This window comes from Schistocerca cancellata, chromosome 7, assembly GCF_023864275.1.
Source record: "Schistocerca cancellata isolate TAMUIC-IGC-003103 chromosome 7, iqSchCanc2.1, whole genome shotgun sequence".
Lineage (NCBI taxonomy): Eukaryota > Metazoa > Arthropoda > Insecta > Orthoptera > Acrididae > Schistocerca > Schistocerca cancellata.
The window spans coordinates 1,627,875-1,647,989 of NC_064632.1; the positions used below are offsets into that span (position 1 = coordinate 1,627,875).

At 42.8% G+C, this 20,115-nt stretch overlaps 1 protein-coding gene across 1 annotated transcript in view; it reads right to left on the reverse strand.

Annotated features, from left to right (window-relative positions):
* Positions 1–20,115, reverse strand: part of LOC126092475 (sister chromatid cohesion protein DCC1) — a 119,824-nt gene that overhangs the window by 49,685 nt on the left and 50,024 nt on the right. The window contains exon 4 of the mRNA XM_049908090.1: positions 4,963–5,182. Coding sequence (XP_049764047.1) covers positions 4,963–5,182 — 220 coding nt within the window. The remainder of the gene's footprint in view (positions 1–4,962; positions 5,183–20,115) is intronic.

A 20,115-nucleotide genomic window follows, 5' to 3' on the forward strand; every position in this document is an offset into this window, starting at 1 on the left:
TTTACACATGGATGCCTAGTTATACCAGGCCTCAGTGAGGACTGTATTCTCGGGATGTCATGGATTCGTATTGTAGATGCAAGATTTGACTGGGGAGGACAAAAACTTACCATAACAACACCAAATGGGGGGTGTATCTCCACCAAGTTTGTCAGATCAAATACAGTTTTGTGTAATGATAAATTTAATACTATAAATCTTGTAAAGGAGAAAAGATATGTTGACAAACACATAACGGAGCTAGATTTAAGTGAAGTAGATTTCAACACTCTAGTAAACACTAAGATTTCAGAAGCTAGCGGCCTAAATGATGAGCAAAAACAGGAACTAGAGTCTTTGTTATGGGAATACAGTGATGTCTTTAGCAATATTCCAGGGAAAGTTAGGGGTTACGAATGTACTTTGCTAGTAAGACCACATGACCCATTTTTCATAAAACCGTATGGTGTGCCCATAGCAAAACGTACAGCAGTTGAGAAAGAATTACATAAGATGGAAGTGTGTGGCATTATTGAAAGGAGTATCAGTGCTTATAATAACCCACTGGTAGTTGTGTCAAAGAGGGATGGGGGAGTGAGAATAGTTCTTGACTCCAGGCCTTTAAACAAGATCTTACACAGGGAAACAGACCACCCTGAAAACATTGATGAGCTGTTGCACAAGTTCAAGGACATGTCAAGTCTAGACTTAACCTCAGGCTTTCACCAAGTACCCCTGGCACCCAAATCTAGGAAATACACTGCTTTTCTTTACAATGGCCGTTGCTATCAGTATTGTGTAGTCCCATTTGGCTTGAACTCATCGGTAGCAGAATTCAATAGAGCTTTAGACCATGTGCTTGGGCAGGAACTTGTGTCCAAATTAGTGATTTATGTAAATGACATTTTAGTAACGGGACAAGATTGGAATGAGCATGTTAGGCTTTTAAGACAGGCTTGTGAGAAACTTAGAAGAGGGGGAATGACACTAAAACTAGAAAAGTGCAAATTTGCAGTACCTGAATTAAAATTTTTGGGACATGTCATAACAGAAAAAGGAATTTTGGCTGATCCAGACAAAATTAAAGCTATTGCAGAGTTTCCTATACCCCGTAACAGAAAACAACTGAAATCATTTTATGGGCTATGTGGTTTCTACAGAAAATTTGTAAGTAAACAAAGCTTAAACACACCCTGTCTAAGTAAATTGTTAAAGAAGGACACTGTTTGGATATGGAGTAAAGATTGTCAAGAGGCTTTCGACATAATAAAAAAAGGAACTGAATAACCAGAACCTGTTACACAGACCAGATTTCAATTTACCTTTCTGTTTACATACTGACCGCAGTGATTATGGTCTAGGTGCTGAATTATTTCAAGTAAAAGAAATCAATGGGGAGAGAGTTCATGCTACAATTGCATTTGCAAGCAGAATGTTACTGAAGCATAAAAAGAACTATACAGTAACAGAAAAAGAGCTATTAGCCATACAGTGGTCATTTTCAAAATTCAGGAACTATTTACTTGGACACAAGGTAATAGCGTACTCTGATCATAAAGCCTTAAGCTATATACAGGAATGCAAGCTCTATCATGATAGGCTTACAAGATGGGCATTGTATTTACAACAATTCAACTTTGAAATTAAGTATATTAAAGGCACTGACAACATAGTTGTGGATGCTCTATCAAGGCTACCAGTAAGAGGGGAAACAGAAATTTTTGATCAGAATGAAGAAAAACAGTTTAAAATGAGGTATATTAAAGGGGTCACAGATGAAAAAGTTGTTAGATCATTGTGTGATAAAATCAGGAGGAACCAGAACCGTGATGCAAATTGGAAATTAGTAAAGAGCTGTTTAGGGAAAAAGAACTATGAAAAATTAGATAAGTACTATAAGGTGTTTAAAGGTACTCTGTTTAGGAGAACTGACGAAGACTCGGACAATTGGAAACTATGCTGGCCTGAGGAGGAAGCTGAGAGGTTAATTAGATATACTCATGAGAGCTATGGTCATTGTGGCGTACAGAAGTGTATGCAGAAATTACAAGAAAACGTATACTTCTACAATATGGCCAAGAAAGTTAGAAAAGAATTGCCAACTTGTGATAAGTGCCAACGAGTCAAAGTAAGTAACAGAAAATGTCAAGGTGAAATGCAAAACATTATTCCTGCACAACCTCTAGACTTAGTCGCTGTTGATTTCTATGGGCCACTTCCAAGGAGTAGGAGTGGGCACTGCTACATTTTTGTCATGGTGGATGTATTTTCTAAACTAATCAAGTTGTATCCCGTCAGAAAAGCCACAGGTAAAGAGATAGTTACAAAAGTTGAAAAAGACTATTTCTTAAATGTTGGGAAACCAAAAGCAATCTTGTCAGATAACGGTTCTCAGTTTTTGTCAAAAGTTTGGAAAGCCTTTGTTGATAAATCAGGAATCAAACATGTTCAAATATCTGTATATAATCCATCGTCAAACCCAGCTGAGAGGTATATGCGCGAGATTGGTCGTTTATGTCGTACATATTGCAGTCATAAACATCCTACATGGTACGACCACGTACGAGACTTTGAAGATGTTATGAACAGCTTGCAGCACACTTCCACAGGATTTTCACCTTATGAAATTATGTTTCATCTAAAACCAGACAACATTATCACTGAACTCGTAGAATTTCCACCATGCACAATGATGACTATGCATGAACGTGAAGCCATAGTCAAAGAAACAATGATAAAACAGGGGGAAATTAGAAAAAGACGACATGATGGCAAGATCAAAGCAACCAAGTTTAAAGTAGGAGATTATGTTTTAGTAAAATCACATGAGAAATCAAAAATTCTAACTTCTGAAATAAAGAAATTCTTTGATATATACATGGGTCCATTCGAGATTGTAGATAATCCACACCCAAATGCATACCGGTTGGTGTATCCTAAATCCAGGAAAGTTCTCGGACTAAGGAATATTGTTTCATTGAAATTGTATAAACAAAAGGGGTAAGACTATTCTGAGAAAGTTACAAGGTGACTCAACAAAAGTTTTTAACTTTATATTTTATCTATCAAAAAATTGTCTGATTTTGATACAGTTTCGTGCCCTTGAAAATGTTTATTATTTGTTTAATATGTATTCACTGTATGAAGTGGTTGCAATGAATTTTCCGTGTAATATGCTAGCCATGTTAGTTTTTGATATTTCTGTATGTTTATGCAATTTGATTGATGTTTGATAATTTGTGTAATTTTAGTTTGGGTAACTCTCACACCACACTTGTTGAGACGTCATTTAAAATGTAAAGTTTTTTAAATTTTTTACTCTTAAAGGCAGAATCCTAATTACTACACACTTAAGTGCTTGAAATGTCCAACTCTACAAGGAGACAATCATTTTCAGTAAATTACATGAATTACTGTATATTTCTCTCTCAACCACTGCAAATGCATAATATTTTTAATTTTGATAGATACATACCATTCCAAAACTTTCATTCATGATTCTACCTTTGCATTTTTACTGTGAAAATGAACCCCTGTAACAAGCTGCCTGTAACTTTACTTTTGAAAACAATTTAATTTTTTACCCCTGGAGTAACGTCTTTGCGATAAGATATTTTACACCCAATATGTTAATGCATTTGTATTACATGTTTATTGAATTTATTATGATTTGAAGAATCTTTTTTTTTTTTTTTTTTTTTTTTTTTGGACCAGTTCATATCTGTGTGGTATTACTCAGACAGATACTGTAAACTTCTCCCACTAGATAAACATTAACAGAAGGTTAACTATGTATCCTAACCATGTACTTACGTATAAACATTATGTAACCAAAAGGTGATCTCTGTATGTGATTTTTAGATAACATGGCATTATAGTCAATGAAGCGATACAAACAGCTAAACTTTGGAAACAGACGCACTGCAGGACAAGCAGAAATCAGACCTTTTAACGGAAGTCACCTATGTGCAGATGGACTATGTGGGACAGACTGTGAGTAGTGTGAAAAGTGGGCAACAAAAGAAATTAAAACAAGCCTGCAGTTAAAAGTTACAGTCTTTCAATGGTTTCATGTGAAGTGCTACAACATTATGGGCTCTTCTAAGTGAAAATTGTGAATCTTCTTTCGTGTTTCATTTACTCTAAGGTTAAAAATTGTGTTTTCCTTTACTGAGTATAACAATTTCAGTGTTAGCATAATTCAAAGGAAACAGTCCTAGTAAAAAATTTAAATTTATTTAAAATTATATTCTTGGTAGTTCCATTATTCTGGTGTCAGAATTTTGTTCGCATTTTCATACTTACAAAATTCTTGCGGGGCTATTGTAATGGAACTGACAAATAGACGTCATTTTATTTCATTATTTATTTCATTTATTTCATTATATACTAAAGTCGTGTTAAAAGAAAAAAGGTTTCACTTAAGACAGTACTAAGTTAGGTGTTGTGATCGATATTGGAATTGTATGTTCTTTGTACTTTATGACTGTGATCTTTGGTCCACAACGGTTTTTCGGGCACTTGTGTGTTGGCCGCGGTTGAGTGTGGTTGTGCATATAGTTCTTGCAAAAAATGTGTTTGATACAAAGAAACCGTGGAATACTGCATCATTTTTTGATAGTCCAGTAATAATTAAAAAACCCGCACCTTTTTCTTGGACCCAAAGCAGCCAAGGAATCATCGCCTAGACAACAAGAAGCCACAAGGACAACGCAGACACAGCAGCATCAACAAAGGAGACATCAAGGGCAGCTCTACTAAATTACTTTACAGCCATTAGCCACACCGTAACGGTGTTCTTATGGAGTTAACTTATCCTGCACAGTAGAGACGGTTCGTGACAAGGTGTAACTACATATTATGTGCATATTCTTGTACACAGCCAGTGCTATACATACAAAGGACATTAGCAACCGAAACAATGATGGTTCTACCTGTCAAATACACAATAAATTATTTCACGGAACAAATGATATAGTTTACCTTTTATGCATACAGCTTGCGTCTCCTGGAGAGCTGCTTTCAGTTCCATTCCACTTGCCTGCACATGTTCTAAAAGATCGTCAAATGTATACAACTGTCCCTGTAATTCATCTTCCAGTTCTGGACCACGGTAAGGTGCTTCCTTCAAAAGCTGATATAGTTTCTTCAATTTTGGTTTTGATGGATGTAGTTCAAAATATTTGTAGAAAACACCCAAAACCTGAATACACAAAACTGAAAATTATTATAAAACAATGGAAAATCCAGGATGGGCCATAACAATATTATAAAAAGGACTGGCGCTACTCACCATATAGTGGAGATGTCGATGTGCAGATGGACACAACAAAACGACTGTCATAAAATGAGCTTTCAGCCAACAAGGCCTTTATCAAAAATAGACAAAACACACACACACACACACACACACACACACACACACACACACGCACGCACAGCAAATACACATGACAACAGTCTCTGGCAGTTGAACCCAGACTACGAGCAGCAGCACATCATGAGAGAGGCAATTGGATGGGGGTAAGGAGGGAGCTGAGGTGGGGGGAGAGAGGGATAGCAGGGTAGTGGTGGGGGACAGTAAAGTGCTACTACACTTCGAGACAGTGTTGATGGCCTCTCGGTTGATGATGCGCAGTAGACAGCTGCGCAGCTCGCCAATGAGCGCTCATTTGGTTTCCGCGCCTCGTGCTGTCTGAAGCTCCGTCATATTTCAGAGTTTTACCATGTTTTACGTGTGGAAAAATGCGGTTGGACAACTTCTGTTGTATACTGGGTCTTCTCTGAGTTTTGCCATAATGGCCGAAACACCTAAACGTCGTCAAGTGTTTCACAAACAGGCAAGAGACCTTATTTTTAGAGTTTACTCTTTCTTCAAGCGTGAGGCAGTTTCAGGCGAGCCGATCTGCGAGGTCGCCAAGGTGCAGGAACGTACTGCAGTGGCCTGTGGCGATATTGGTGTACGAACTGTCAGGCGACTTATACAGGAGGCAAAGCTGTCAGAGCAGGCAGTTGGCAATGTGGTGTTTCGGTCTCCAGGGAAGAAACATAGCGTTCCACAGAGCGTAACAGGAATCGACGACTTCGATCAAAATGTGTTACGTTCCGAGGTTTTTGAATTTTATGAAAGAGGCGAGTCCCCCATAGCAGCAAAATTGTGCACTGTTATGCATGAAGCTACTAGGTCTGATGGAACTGCAAGATCAATGCAAAGAATGTTGAAGAACACTGAATCTAAATATGCAAAGTCCAATGATGGGTGCAAATTTTTAATGGAGCGTAATGATATTGCTGCTACTAGGATCATGTTTCTAAGAAAAATGCACGACATCAGATCAAAAGGAACGTCAACTGTCTATTACTTGAATGAGACATGGGTAAATCAAAGCCATACTACAAATTTTATTTGGCAAACAACAGATGGACAATCCAGTTTGAAAGTTCCAGTGAGAAAAGGAGGGCGTCTTATAATATGTCACGCTGGTTCTGCTGCTACCAGGTTTGTGCCTGAAAGTAAACTTATTTTCAAATCAAAATCAAGAACCACATCTGACAACCATACCAAAATGAATGGAGAAACATTTCGAGAATGGTTTCAGAATCAGCTGTTGCCTTATTTGCATCCAGACTCTGTCATTGTTATGAACAGGGGAAGCTATTTCACTGTTGTCTTCAACAGGCCTCCCACTACAAGCATAAGGAAAAGTGATATTGTTTCTTGGTTGCGAAATAATAATGTAATGCACAGTGAAACACAAACAAGAGCAAGGCTTTGGAACTGGTGAAGATGTCGAAGACCAGCGTAAAAAACTACGAAATTGACTCAACAGCTAAGCAACATGGACACAGAGTGATATGAGTACCTTCTTATCACTGCCATTATAACCCCATTGAACTGGTGTGGGCACAGGTGAAGAAATACATGGCAGACAAAAATACTACATTTAAAATGGCTGACACTGAAAGAGTCGCCCATGAAGCAATAGAGAAAATCACCATTGCTGATTGGGAAGCTTGCATGCATCACACTGACAAACTGCAAGAAGAAGATTACCAGAAAGAAGTTGTCAGAGATGAAATAATGGATTCGTTAATCGTCACTCTAGCTCTCATATCCAGCGACTCCAGTTCCGAAGGCAGTGACAATGAAAGCTCCGAGTAAAAAGGTGTGTGAATGGAATGTAAACTTACTTTACAATTATCATGAACATTTACTTTCTTCTCAAGCTGTCTGTGCCGTAGAAAGTAATTCAATGGAATATCTATTCTGTAATGACAATTTTATTTTACTTCTTTTTTCTTTAAATTAAATACCTTTTCATGCTGCAATCTCTTTTATTAATCCAGACACACTTAGAATTTTATTTTAAGGCATCATCGGTGGTTATCATCTGATGTAGTACACTGTAGCTACCATATGCCATCATGTAGATTTGAAAACAGTTTACGCCCTTATTTTTGCATAAATATATTATTACTTACATGGATATAATAGAGGGAAACATTTCACGTGGGAAAAATATATCTAAAAACAAAGATGATGTAACTTACCAAACAAAAGCGTTGGTATGTTGATAGACCCAAAAACAAACACAAGCACACAAACAAAATTCAAGCTTTCGCAACCCACGGTTACTTCATCAGGAAAGAGGGAAGGAGAGGGAAAGAACAAAGGATGTAGGTTTTAAGGGAGAGGGTAAGGAGTCATTCCAGTCCTGGGAGCGGAAAGACTTACCTTAGGGGGAAAAAAGGACGGGTATACACTCGCACACACACACATATCCATCCACACATACACAGACACAAGCAGACATATTTAATATAAATATGTCTGCCTGTGTCCGCACACGTGTGGATGGACATGTGTGTGTGTGCGCGAGCGTATACCTGTCCCTTCCCCCCCCCCCCCCCCCAAGGCAAGTCCCCCCGCTCCCAGGACCGGAACGACTCCCCACCCTCCCCCCCAAAACCCACATCCCTTCGTCCCCCCCTCTCCCCCCTCCCTCCCGACGAGGCAACAGTTTGTCGCGAAAGCCTGAACCTTGTGTGTGTGTCTGTGTTCGTTTGCGTGTCCGCCGACCCGCCAGCACCCCCATTTGGCAAGTCACATCATCTTTGTTTTTAGGTATATTTTTCCTACGTGGAATGTTGCCTTCTATTATATATATATATATATATATATATATATATATATATATATATATATATATATATAAAAGAAAGATGATGAGACCCACCAAACAAAAGCGCTGGCAGGTCGACAGACACACAAACAAACACAAACATACACACAAAAATCCAGCTTTCGCAACCAACGGTCGCCTCGTCAGGAAAGAGGGAAGGAGAAGGAAAGACAAAAGGATATGGGCTTCAAGGGAGAGGGCAAGGAGTCACTCCAATCCCGGGAGCGGAAAGACCCACCCTAGGGGGACCCGCATATACACAGACACAAGCAGACATTTGTAAAGGCAAAGAGTTTGGGCAGAGATGTCAGTCGGGACGGAAGTACAGAGGCAAAGATGATGTTGAAAGACAGGTGAGGTATGAGCGGCGGCAGATTGAAATTAGAAATTAGCGGAGATTGATGCCTGGCGGATAGCGAGAAGAGAGGATATGCTGAAGGGCAAGTTCCCATCTCCGGAGTTCAGACAGGTTGGTGTTAGTGGGAAGTATCCAGATAACCCGGACGGTGTAACACTGTGCCAAGATGTGCTGGCCGTGCACCAAGGCATGTTTAGCCACAGGGTGATCCTCATTACCAACAAACACTGTCTGCCTGTGTCCATTCATGCGAATGGACAGTTTGTTGCTGGTCATTCCCACATAGAACGCTTCACAGTGTAGGCAGGTCAGTTGGTAAATCACGTGGGTGCTTTCACACGTGGCTCTGCCTTTGATCGTGTACACCTTCCGGGTTACAGGACTGGAATAGGTGGTGGTGGGAGGGTGCATGGGACAGGTTTTACACCGGGGGCGGTTACAGGGGTAGGAGCCAGAGGGTAGGGAAGGTGGTTTGGGGATTTCATGGGGATGAACTAAGAGGTTACGAAGGTTAGGTGGACGGCGGAAAGACACTCTTGGTGGAGTGGGGAGGATTTCATGAAGGATGGATCTCATTTCAGGGCAGGATTTGAGGAAGTTGTATCCCAGCTGGAGAGTCACATTCAGAATCTGATCCAGTCCCGGAAAGTATCCTGTCACAAGTGGGGCACTTTTGGGGTTCTTCTGTGGAAGGTTCCGGGTTTGAGGAGATGAGGAAGTGGCTCTGGTTATTTTCTTCTGTACCAGGTCGGGAGGGTAGTTACGGGATGCAAAAGCTGTTTTCAGGTTGTTGGTGTAATGATTCAAGGATTCCGGACTGGAGCAGATTCGTTTGCCACGAAGACCTAGGCTGTAGGGAAGGGACCGTTTGATGTGGAATGGGTGGCAGCTGTCATAATGGAGGTACTGTTGCTTGTTGGTGGGTTCGATGTGGACGGACGTGTGAAGCTGGCCATTGGACAGGTGGAGGTCAACGTCAAGGAAAGTGGCATGGGATTTAGAGTAGGACCAGGTGAATCTGATGGAACCAAAGGAGTTGAGGTTGGAGAGGAAATTCTGGAGTTCTTCTTCACTGTGAGTCCAGATCATGAAAATGTCATCAATAAATCTGTACCAAACTTTGGGTTGGCAGGCCTGGGTAACCAAGAAGGCTTCCTCTAAGCGACCCATGAATAGGTTGGCGTACGAGGGGGCCATCCTGGTACCCATGGCTGTTCCCTTTAATTGTTGGTATGTCTGGCCTTCAAAAGTGAAGAAGTTGTGGGTCAGGATGAAGCTGGCTAAGGTAATGAGGAAAGAGGTTTTAGGTAGGGCGGCAGGTGATCGGCGTGAAAGGAAGTGCTCCATCGCAGCGAGGCCCTGGACATGCGGAATATTTGTGTATAAGGAAGTGGCATCAATGGTTACAAGGATGGTTTCCGGGGGTAAGAGACTGGGTAGGGATTCCAGGCGTTCGAGAAAGTGGTTGGTGTGTTTGATGAAGGATGGGAGACTGCATGTAATGGGTTGAAGGTGTTGATCTACGTAGGCAGAGATGCGTTCTGTGGGGGCTTGGTAACCAGCTACAATGGAACGGCCGGGATGATTGGGTTTGTGAATTTTGGGATGAAGGTAGAAGGTAGGGGTGCGGGGTGTTGGTGGGGTCAGGAGGTTGATGGAGTCAGGTGAAAGGATTTTGTAGGGGGCCTAAGGTTCTGAGGATTCCTTGAAGCTCCGCCTGGACATCAGGAATGGGATTACCATGGCAAACTTTGTAAGTAGTGTTGTCTGAAAGCTGACACAGTCCCTCAGCCACGTACTCCCGACGATCAAGTACCACAGTCGTGGAACCCTTGTCCGCCGGAAGAATGACGATGGATTGGTCAGCCTTCAGATCACGGATAGCCTGGGCTTCAGCAGTGGTGATGTTGGGAGTAGGATTAAGAAGGATTGAGAGGCAAGGCTGGAAGTCAGAAATTCCTGGAAGGTTAGGAGAGGGTGATTTTGAGGAAGAGGAGGTGGGTCCCGCTGTGACGGAGGACGGAACTGTTCCAGGCATGGTTCAATTTGGATAGTATCTTGGGGAGTTGGATCATTAGGAGTAGGATTAGGATCATTTTTCTTCGTGGCAAAGTGATATTTCCAGCAGAGAGTACGGGTGTAGGACAGTAAATCTTTGACAAGGGCTGTTTGGTTAAATCTGGGAGTGGGGCTGAAGGTGAGGCCTTTGGATAGGACAGAGGTTTCGGATTGGGAGAGAGGTTTGGAGGAGAGGTTAACTACTGAATTGGGGTGCTGTGGTTCCAGATTGTGTTGATTGGAATTTTGAGGTTTTGGAGGGAGTGGAGCTGGAAGTGGGAGATTGAGTAGATGGGAGAGACTAGGTTTGTGTGCAATGAGAGGAGGTTGAGGTTTGCTGGAATGGTTGTGAAGGGTGAGTGAGTTGCCTTTCTGGAGGTGGGAAACCAGGAGATTGGATAGTTTTTTAAGGTGGAGGGTGGCATGCTGTTCTAATTTGCGGTTGGCCTGTAGGAGGATGCTCTGAACAGCCGGTGTGGATGTGGGAGAGGAAAGATTGAGGACTTTTATTAGGGACAGGAGTTGATGGGTGTGTTGCTTGGCTGAGTGGATGTGTAGGTGAAGGATTAGGTGGGTGAGGGCAATGGATTGTTCGGTTTGGAACTGGTATAGGGACTGATGGAAAGAAGGGTTGCAGCCAGAGATGGGAACTTTAAGTGTGAGGCCTTTGGGGGTGATGCCAAATGTCAGACAAGCCTGAGAAAATAAAATATGGGAGTGTAATCTGGCTACGGCGAAGGCATGTTTGCGGAGGGAATGTAAATAAAACTTAATGGGGTCGTTGTGGAGGTGTTGTGGGGGTGACATGGTACTAGAAGGTGGAAAGTGGAACACGAGGCTGAAATGAAAATGAAAATAAATATAAAAATATATGGGGAGAGATAAAGGTAAAACTAGAAATCAGATGGAGATCTGGTGTGAAAAAAGGCGAAAAAGGGTTGGTTAGAGCTGGGCTATGTTGATCCTATGGTGAACTTGTGTAGGTAGATAATGATGTGCATAAAGGTTAGGTGGTTGTGTTGCCGCCAAAACACGTTAAAGGGTGGAGAAATACGGGAAAATTTCGAAAAAACTACGTGAGGATGTATTAAAAGGGTGGTTTGGTGGTGGCAGATTATGGAAATGAAGCTAAAAATTGTCTGATGAAGAAATAATGACGTTAAAACCTGTGGGAAGCGGCTAAAAATGATCGATGATGTGAGAAAAACGGAAATGGAAATAAAGCAAAAGATATTAAAACTGGCCGAAAAGGTTGTTTAATAGCTGAAAGGAACTGTTTGTGAACTGGAAACGGCGGATTTTATAGCAGCGGTAGTGTTGAAAGCGGAAAAAAATTTTTGGTTATGGTTTGGAAGTGGGTTACGTATTATTACGTATTATTGAGTATATATCGGCGGGATAAAATTGTATACTGGATTACGGTAAAAAAGGAGAAGGTGAATAGAAAGTAAAACTGATGGCAAAAACAGAAGGAGGAAATAAGAAGACAGAAAAGACTACGAGATGTAACAGTGACAATAACAATAACAATAACAAACGTGATTGTTGGGTTCAAATTAATGATATGAATATAATAGAGGGAAACATTCCACGTGGGAAAAATATACTTAAAAAGAAAGATGATGAGACTCACCAAACAAAAGCGCTGGCAGGTCGATAGACACACAAACAAACACAAACATACACACAAAAATCAAGCTTTCGCAACAAACCGTTGCCTCATCAGGAAAGAGGGAAGAGAGGGAAAGACGAAAGGATGTGAGTTTTAAGGGAGAGGGTAAGGAGTCATTCCAGTCCCGGGAGCGGAAAGACTTACCTTAGGGGGAAAAAAGGACGGGTATACACTCGCACACACACACACATCCATCCACACATACACAGACACAAGCAGACATATTTAATATAAATATGTCTGCCTGTGTCCGCACACGTGTGGATGGACATGTGTGTGTGTGCGCGAGCGTATACCTGTCCCTTCCCCCCCCCCCCCCCCCCAAGGCAAGTCCCCCCGCTCCCAGGACCGGAACGACTCCCCACCCTCCCCCCCAAAACCCACATCCCTTCGTCCCCCCCTCTCCCCCCTCCCTCCCGACGAGGCAACAGTTTGTCGCGAAAGCCTGAACCTTGTGTGTATGTCTGTGTTCGTTTGCGTGTCCGCCGACCCGCCAGCACCCCCATTTGGCAAGTCACATCATCTTTGTCTTTAGGTATATTTTTCCCACGTGGAATGTTGCCTTCTAAGATGATGAGACCCACCAAACAAAAGCGCTGGCAGGTCGACAGACACACAAACAAACACAAACATACACACAAAAATCCAGCTTTCGCAACCAACGGTCGCCTCGTCAGGAAAGAGGGAAGGAGAAGGAAAGACAAAAGGATATGGGCTTCAAGGGAGAGGGCAAGGAGTCACTCCAATCCCGGGAGCGGAAAGACCCACCCTAGGGGGAAAAAAGGACAGGTATACACTCGCACACACACACATATCCATCCGCATATACACAGACACAAGCAGACATTTGTAAAGGCAAAGAGTTTGGGCAGAGATGTCAGTCGGGACGGAAGTACAGAGGCAAAGATGATGTTGAAAGACAGGTGAGGTATGAGCGGCGGCAGATTGAAATTAGAAATTAGCGGAGATTGAGGCCTGGCGGATAGCGAGAAGAGAGGATATGCTGAAGGGCAAGTTCCCATCTCCGGAGTTCAGACAGGTTGGTGTTAGTGGGAAGTATCCAGATAACCCGGACGGTGTAACACTGTGCCAAGATGTGCTGGCCGTGCACCAAGGCATGTTTAGCCACAGGGTGATCCTCATTACCAACAAACACTGTCTGCCTGTGTCCATTCATGCAAATGGACAGTTTGTTGCTGGTCATTCCCACATAGAACGCTTCACAGTGTAGGCAGGTCAGTTGGTAAATCACGTGGGTGCTTTCACACGTGGCTCTGCCTTTGATCGTGTACACCTTCCGGGTTACAGGACTGGAATAGGTGGTGGTGGGAGGGTGCATGGGACAGGTTTTACACCGGGGGCGGTTACAGGGGTAGGAGCCAGAGGGTAGGGAAGGTGGTTTGGGGATTTCATGGGGATGAACTAAGAGGTTACGAAGGTTAGGTGGACGGCGGAAAGACACTCTTGGTGGAGTGGGGATGATTTCATGAAGGATGGATCTCATTTCAGGGCAGGATTTGAGGAAGTATTAAATATGTCTGCTTGTGTCTGTGTATGTGTGGATGGATATGTGTGTGTGTGCGAGTGTATACCCGTCCTTTTTTCCCCCTAAGGTAAGTCTTTCCGCTCCCGGGACTGGAATGACTCCTTACCCTCTCCCTTAAAACTCACATCCTTTCGTCTTTCCCTCTCTTCCCTCTTTCCTGATGAGGCAACAGTTTGTTGCGAAAGCTTGATTTTTGTGTGTATGTTTGTGTTTGTTTGTGTGTCTATCGACCTGCCAGAGCTTTTGTTTGGTAAGTCTCATCATCTTTCTTTTTAAATATATATATATATATATATAGGTCTTTAAATATGTCTGCTTGTGTCTGTATATGTGTGGATGGATATGTGTGTGTGTGTGTGTGTGTGTGTGTGTGTGTGTGTGCGAGTGTGTACCCGTCCTTTTTTCCCCCTAAGGTAAGTCTTTCCGCTCCCGGGACTGGAATGACTCCTTACCCTCTCCCTTAAAACCCACATCCTTTCGTCTTTCCCTCTCCTTCCCTCTTTCCTGATGAGGCAACAGTTTGTTGCGAAAGCTTGAATTTTGTGTGTATGTTTGTGTTCGTTTGTGTGTCTGTCGACCTGCCAGCACTTTCATTTGGTAAGTCACATCATCTTTGTTTATATATATATATATATATATATATATATATACAAGCAGACACATGTAAAGGCAAAGAGTTTGGGCAGAGATGTCGGTCGAGGCGGAAGTACAGAGGCAAAGATGTTGTTGAATGACAGGTGAGGTATGAGCGGCGGCATCTTGAAATTAGCGGAGGTTGAGGCCTGGTGGGTAATGGGAAGAGAGGAGATATTGAAGGGCAAGTTCCCATCTCCGGAGTTCTGATAGTTTGGTGTTAGTGGGAAGTATCCAGATAACCCGGACGGTGTAACACTGTGCCAAGATGTGCTGGCCGTGCACCAAGGCATGTTTAGCCACAGGGTGATCCTCATTACCAAAAAACACTGTCTGCCTATGTCCATTCATGCGAATGGACAGTTTGTTGCTGGTCATTCCCACATAGAAAGCTTCACAGTGTAGACAGGTCAGTTGGTAAATCACATGGGTGCTTTCACACGTGGCTCTGCCTTTGATCGTGTACACCTTCCGGGTTACAGGACTGGAGTAGGTGGTGGTGGGATGGTGCATGGGACAGGTTTTACACCGGGGCGGTTACAAGGGTACAAGCAAGAGGGTAGGGAAGGTGGTTTGGGGATTTCATAGGGATGAACCAAGTGGTTACGAAGGTTAGGTGGATGGCGGAAAGACACTCTTGGTGGAGTGGGGAGGATTTCATGAAGGTTGGATCTCATTTCAGGAAGTCGTATCCCTGCTGGAGAGCCACATTCAGAGTCTGATCCAGTCCCAGAAAGTATCCTGTCACAAGTGGGGCACTTTTGGGGTTCTTCTGTGGGAGGTTCTGGGTTTGAGGGGATGAGGAAGTGGCTCTGGTTATTTGCTTCTGTACCAGATTGGGAGGGTAGTTGCGGGATGCAAAAGTTGTTTTCAGGTTGTTGGTGTAATGGTTCAGGGATTCAGGACTGGAGTAGATTCGTTTGCATGAAGACCTAGGCTGTAGGGAAGGGATCGTTTGATATGGAATGAGTGGCAGCTGTCATAATGGAGGTACTGTTGCTTGTTGGTGGTTTGATGTGGACGGATGTGTGAAGCTGGCCATTGGACAGATGGAGGTCAATGTCAAGGAAAGTGGCATGGGATTTGGAGTAGGACCAGGTGACTCTGATGGAACCAAAGGAGTTGAGGTTGGAGAGGAAATTCTGGAGTAGTTCTTCACTGTGAGTCCAGATCATGAAGATGTCATCAATAAATCTGTACCAAACTTTGGGTTGGCAGGCCTGGGTAACCAAGAAGGCTTCCTACAAGCGACCTATAAACAGGTTGGCATACGAGGTGGCCGTCCTGGTACCCATGGATGTTCCCTTTAATTGTTGGTATGTCTGGCCTTCGAAAGTTAAGAAGTTGTGAGTCAGGATGAAGCTGGCTAAGGTAATGAGGAAAGAGGTTTTAGGTAGGGTGGCAGGTGATCGATGTGAAAGGAAGTGCTCCATCGCAGCGAGGCCCTGGATGTGCGGAATATTTGTGTATAAGGAAATGGCATCAATGGTTACAAAGATGGTTTCTGGGGGTAACAGATTGGGTAAGGGTTCCAGGTGTTCGAGAAAGTGGTTGGTGTCTTTGATGAAGGATTGGAGACTGCATGTAATGGGTTGAAGGTGTTGATCTACGTAGGCAGAGATATGTTCTGTGGGGGCTTGGTAACCAGCTACAATGGGGCGGCCGGGATGATTGGGTTTGTGAATTTTAGGAAGTAGGTAGAAGGTAGGGGTGCAGGGTGTTGGTGGGGTCAGGAGGTTGATAGAGTCAGGTGAAAGGTTTTGTAGGGGGCCTAAGGTTCTGAGGATTCCTTGAAGCTCCGCCTGGACATCAGGAATGGGATTACCTTGGCAAACTTTTTATGTAGTGTTGTCTGAAAGCTGACACAGTCCCTCAGCCACATACTCCCGACGATCAAGTACCACGGTCGTGGAACACTTGTCTGCCGGAAGAATGACGATGGATCGATCAGCCTTCAGATCACGGATAGCCTGCGCTTCAGCAGTGGTGATGTTGGGAGTAGGATTAAGGTTTTTCAAGAAGAATCGAGAGGCAAGGCTGGAAGTGAGAAATTCCTGGAAGGTTTGGAGAGGGTGATTTTGAGGAAGAGGAGGTGGGTCCCGCTGTGATGGAGGATGGAACTGTTCCCGGCAGGGTTCAATTTGGATAGTGTCTTGGGGAGTTGGATCATTAGGAGTAGGTTTAGGATTATTTTTCTTCGTGACAACATGATATTTCCAGCAGAGAGTACGAGTGTAGGACAGTAAATCTTTGACGAGGGCTGTTTGGTTGAATCTGGGAGTAGGGCTGAAGGTGAGGCCTTTGGATAGGACAGAGGTTTCGGATTGGGAGAGAGGTTTGGAGGAAGGGTTAACTACTGAATTCGGGTGTTGTGTTTCCAGATTGTGTTGATTAGAATTTTGAGGTTTTGGGGGGAGTGGAGCTGGATGTGGGAGATTGAGTAGATGGGAGAGACTGGGTATGTGTGCAATGAGAGGAGGTTGAGGTTTGCTGGAAAGGTTGTGGAGGGCGAATGAGTTGCCTTTCCGGAGGTGGGAAACCAGGAGATTGGATAGTTTTCTGAGGTGGAGGGTGGCATGCTGTTCTAATTTGCGGTTGGCCTGTAGGAGGATGCTCTGAACAGCTGGTGTGGATGTGGGAGAGGAAAGATTGAGGACTTTTATTAAGGATAGGAGTTGACGGGCGTGTTCATTGGCTGAGTTGATGTGTAGGTGAAGGATGAGGTGGGTGAGAGCTATGGATTGTTCAGTTTGGAACTGGTATAGGGACTGATGGAAAGAAGGGTTACAGCCAGAGATGGGAACTTTAAGTGTGAGGCCTTTGGGGATAATGCCAAACGTCAGACAAGCCTGAGTAAATAAAATATGGGAGCATAATCTGGCTAGGGCGAAGGCATGTTTGCAGAGGGAATGTAAAAAAAACTTAATGGGGTCGTTGTGGGGATGTTGTGAGGGTGACATGGTATTAGAAGGTGGAAAGTGTAATATGAGGCTGAAATGAAAATTAAAACAAAAATATATGGAGAGAGATAAAGGTGAAGTATTAAGCAACTGGAGATCTGGTGTGAAAAAAGTCGAAAAAGTGTTGGTTAAAGCTGAGCTACGTTGATCCTGTGGTGAACTTGGGTTGGTAAACAACGATGTGCACAAAGGTTAGGTGGTTGTGTTGCCGCCAAAACACGTTGAAGGGTGGAGAAATTTCGGAAAATTTCGAAAAAACTGCATGTAAATGTATTGAAAGGAGTGGTTTTGTGGTGGCAGATTATGAAAATTTGGCTAAAAATTGTCTGACGAAGAAATAATGACATTAAAACCTGTGGGAAGCGGCTAAGAGTGATCAGTAATCTGGGAAAAACGGAAATGGAAATAAAGCAAAAGTTGTTAGAACTAGCCAAAATGGTTGTTTAATTGGTGAAAGGAACTGTTTGTGAACTGGGAATGGTGGATTTTATAGCAGCGGTAGTTTTGAAAGTGGAAAAAAATTTTTTGGTTATGGTTTGGAAGTGGGTTCCGTATTATTGAGTATATATAGGCAGGATAAAATTGTATAGTAGATTACGGTAAAAAGGAGAAGGTGAATACAAAGTGAAACTACTTGCACAAATAGAAAGAGAAAGTAAGATGACAGAAAAGATTTCGAAATGCAACAGCGACAATAACAAACGTGATTTTTGGGTTCAAATTAATGATATGAATATAGTAGAGGGAAACATTCCACGTGGGAAAAATATATCTAAAAACGAAGATGATGTAACTTACCAAACGAAAGTGTTGATATGTTGATAGACACAAAAACAAACACAAACACAGACACAAAATTCAAGGTTTCGCAACCCACGGTTGCTTCATCAGGAAAGAGGGAAGGACAGGGAAAGACAAAAGGATGTGGGTTTTAAGGGAGAGGGTAAGGAGTCATTCCAATCCCGGGAGCGGAAAGACTTACCTTAGGGGGAGAAAAGGACAGGTATACACTCGCGCGCACACGAACATATCCATCCGCACATATACAGACACAAGCAGATATATGTAAAAGCAAAGAGTTTGGGCAAAGATGTCAGTCGAGGCGGAAGAACAGATGCAAAGATGTTGTTGAATGACAGGTGAGGGATGAGCGGTGGCAACTTGAAATTAGTGGAGGTTGATGCCTGGTGGGTAACAGGAAGAGAGGATATATTGAAGGGCAAGTTCCCATCGCTGAAGTTCTGATAGGTTGGTGTTAGTGCGGAGTATCCAGATAACCCGGATGGCGTAACACTGTGCCAAGCTGTGCTGGCCATGCACCAAGGCATGTTTAGCCACAGGGTGATCCTCATTACCAACAAACACTGTCTGCCTGTGTCCATTCATGCGAATGGACACTTTGTAGATGGTCATTACCACTGACTTGCCTACACTGTGAAGCTTTCTATGTGGAAACGACCAGCAACAAACTGTCCATTCGCATGAATGGAAACAGGCAGACAGTGTTTGTTGGTAATGAGGATCACCCTGTGGCTAAACATGCCTTGGTGCACGGCCAGGACATTTTGGCACAGTGTTACACCGTCCGGGTTATCTGGATATTTCCCACTAACACCAAACTATCAGAACTCCGGAGATGGGAACTTGCCCTTCAATATATCCTCTCTTCCCATTACCCACCAGGCCTCAACCTCCACTAATTTCAAGTTGCCGCCGCTCATCCCTCACCTGTCATTCAACAACATCTTTGCCTCTGTACTTCCGCCTCGACTGACATCTCTGCCCAAACTCTTTGCCTTTACATATGTCTGCTTGTGTGTATGTGTGTGTGTGTGTGTGTGTGTGTGTGTCTCCTTTTCTCCCCCTAAGTCTTTCCACTCCCTGGATTGGAATGACTCCTTACCCTCTCCCTTAAAACCCACATCCTTTCGTCTTTCCCTCTCCTTCCCTCTTTCCTGATGAAGCAACCATGGGTTGCGAAAGCTTGAATTTTGTGTGTGTTTGTGTGATTCAAGATTCAAGATTCTTTATTAGCCATTGATCATGCAAGATGAAATAGGCTTCGTCAGTACATAAAATAATATTAATATTCCAGACACTATATATAAGGCATAGATATAATTAGCATATGAGTAACTTACAAATAACATAAACCTTAAGCAGGTGACTACAATGCTTAATACATATTCTTGTTTCAGATACATACAAAGGTACCAAAAATGAGTTACACTGTAGTAGCAAACACAGTAGTTACGCAACACATCATAACACTGGCAAATAAAGTAGTTACCTAACACAGTTGAAATACAAAGGTATTAAATATGAAATATTTTGTAACAGTAGATATAGTAGTTAATTAAGTTAATTATGCAATTACAGGTTTATCTCTGTGCTACTCAGATCATAATATTCTTGCATAGAATAAAATGGATTGTCAGATAACCAATTGTACAAATTTTGTTTAAGAATTTTTGTGGGCATGTCCCGAGCAGATTGCGGTAGTTTGTTGAATATTTTTAAGGTATTCACTTTGTGTGAGTTACTACTTTTTGTTAGTCTGTGTCTTGGTATATCATAATCTGCCTTCCTTCTAGTGTTGTAGTTATGAATTTCTTCCCTGACAACACCTTCCATACCATTGTTTTTAATGTGTAACACACAGATATAAATATACAAGTTTACAATGGTCAACAGTCTTAGCCTTATAAAGAGAGGACGACAGTGCT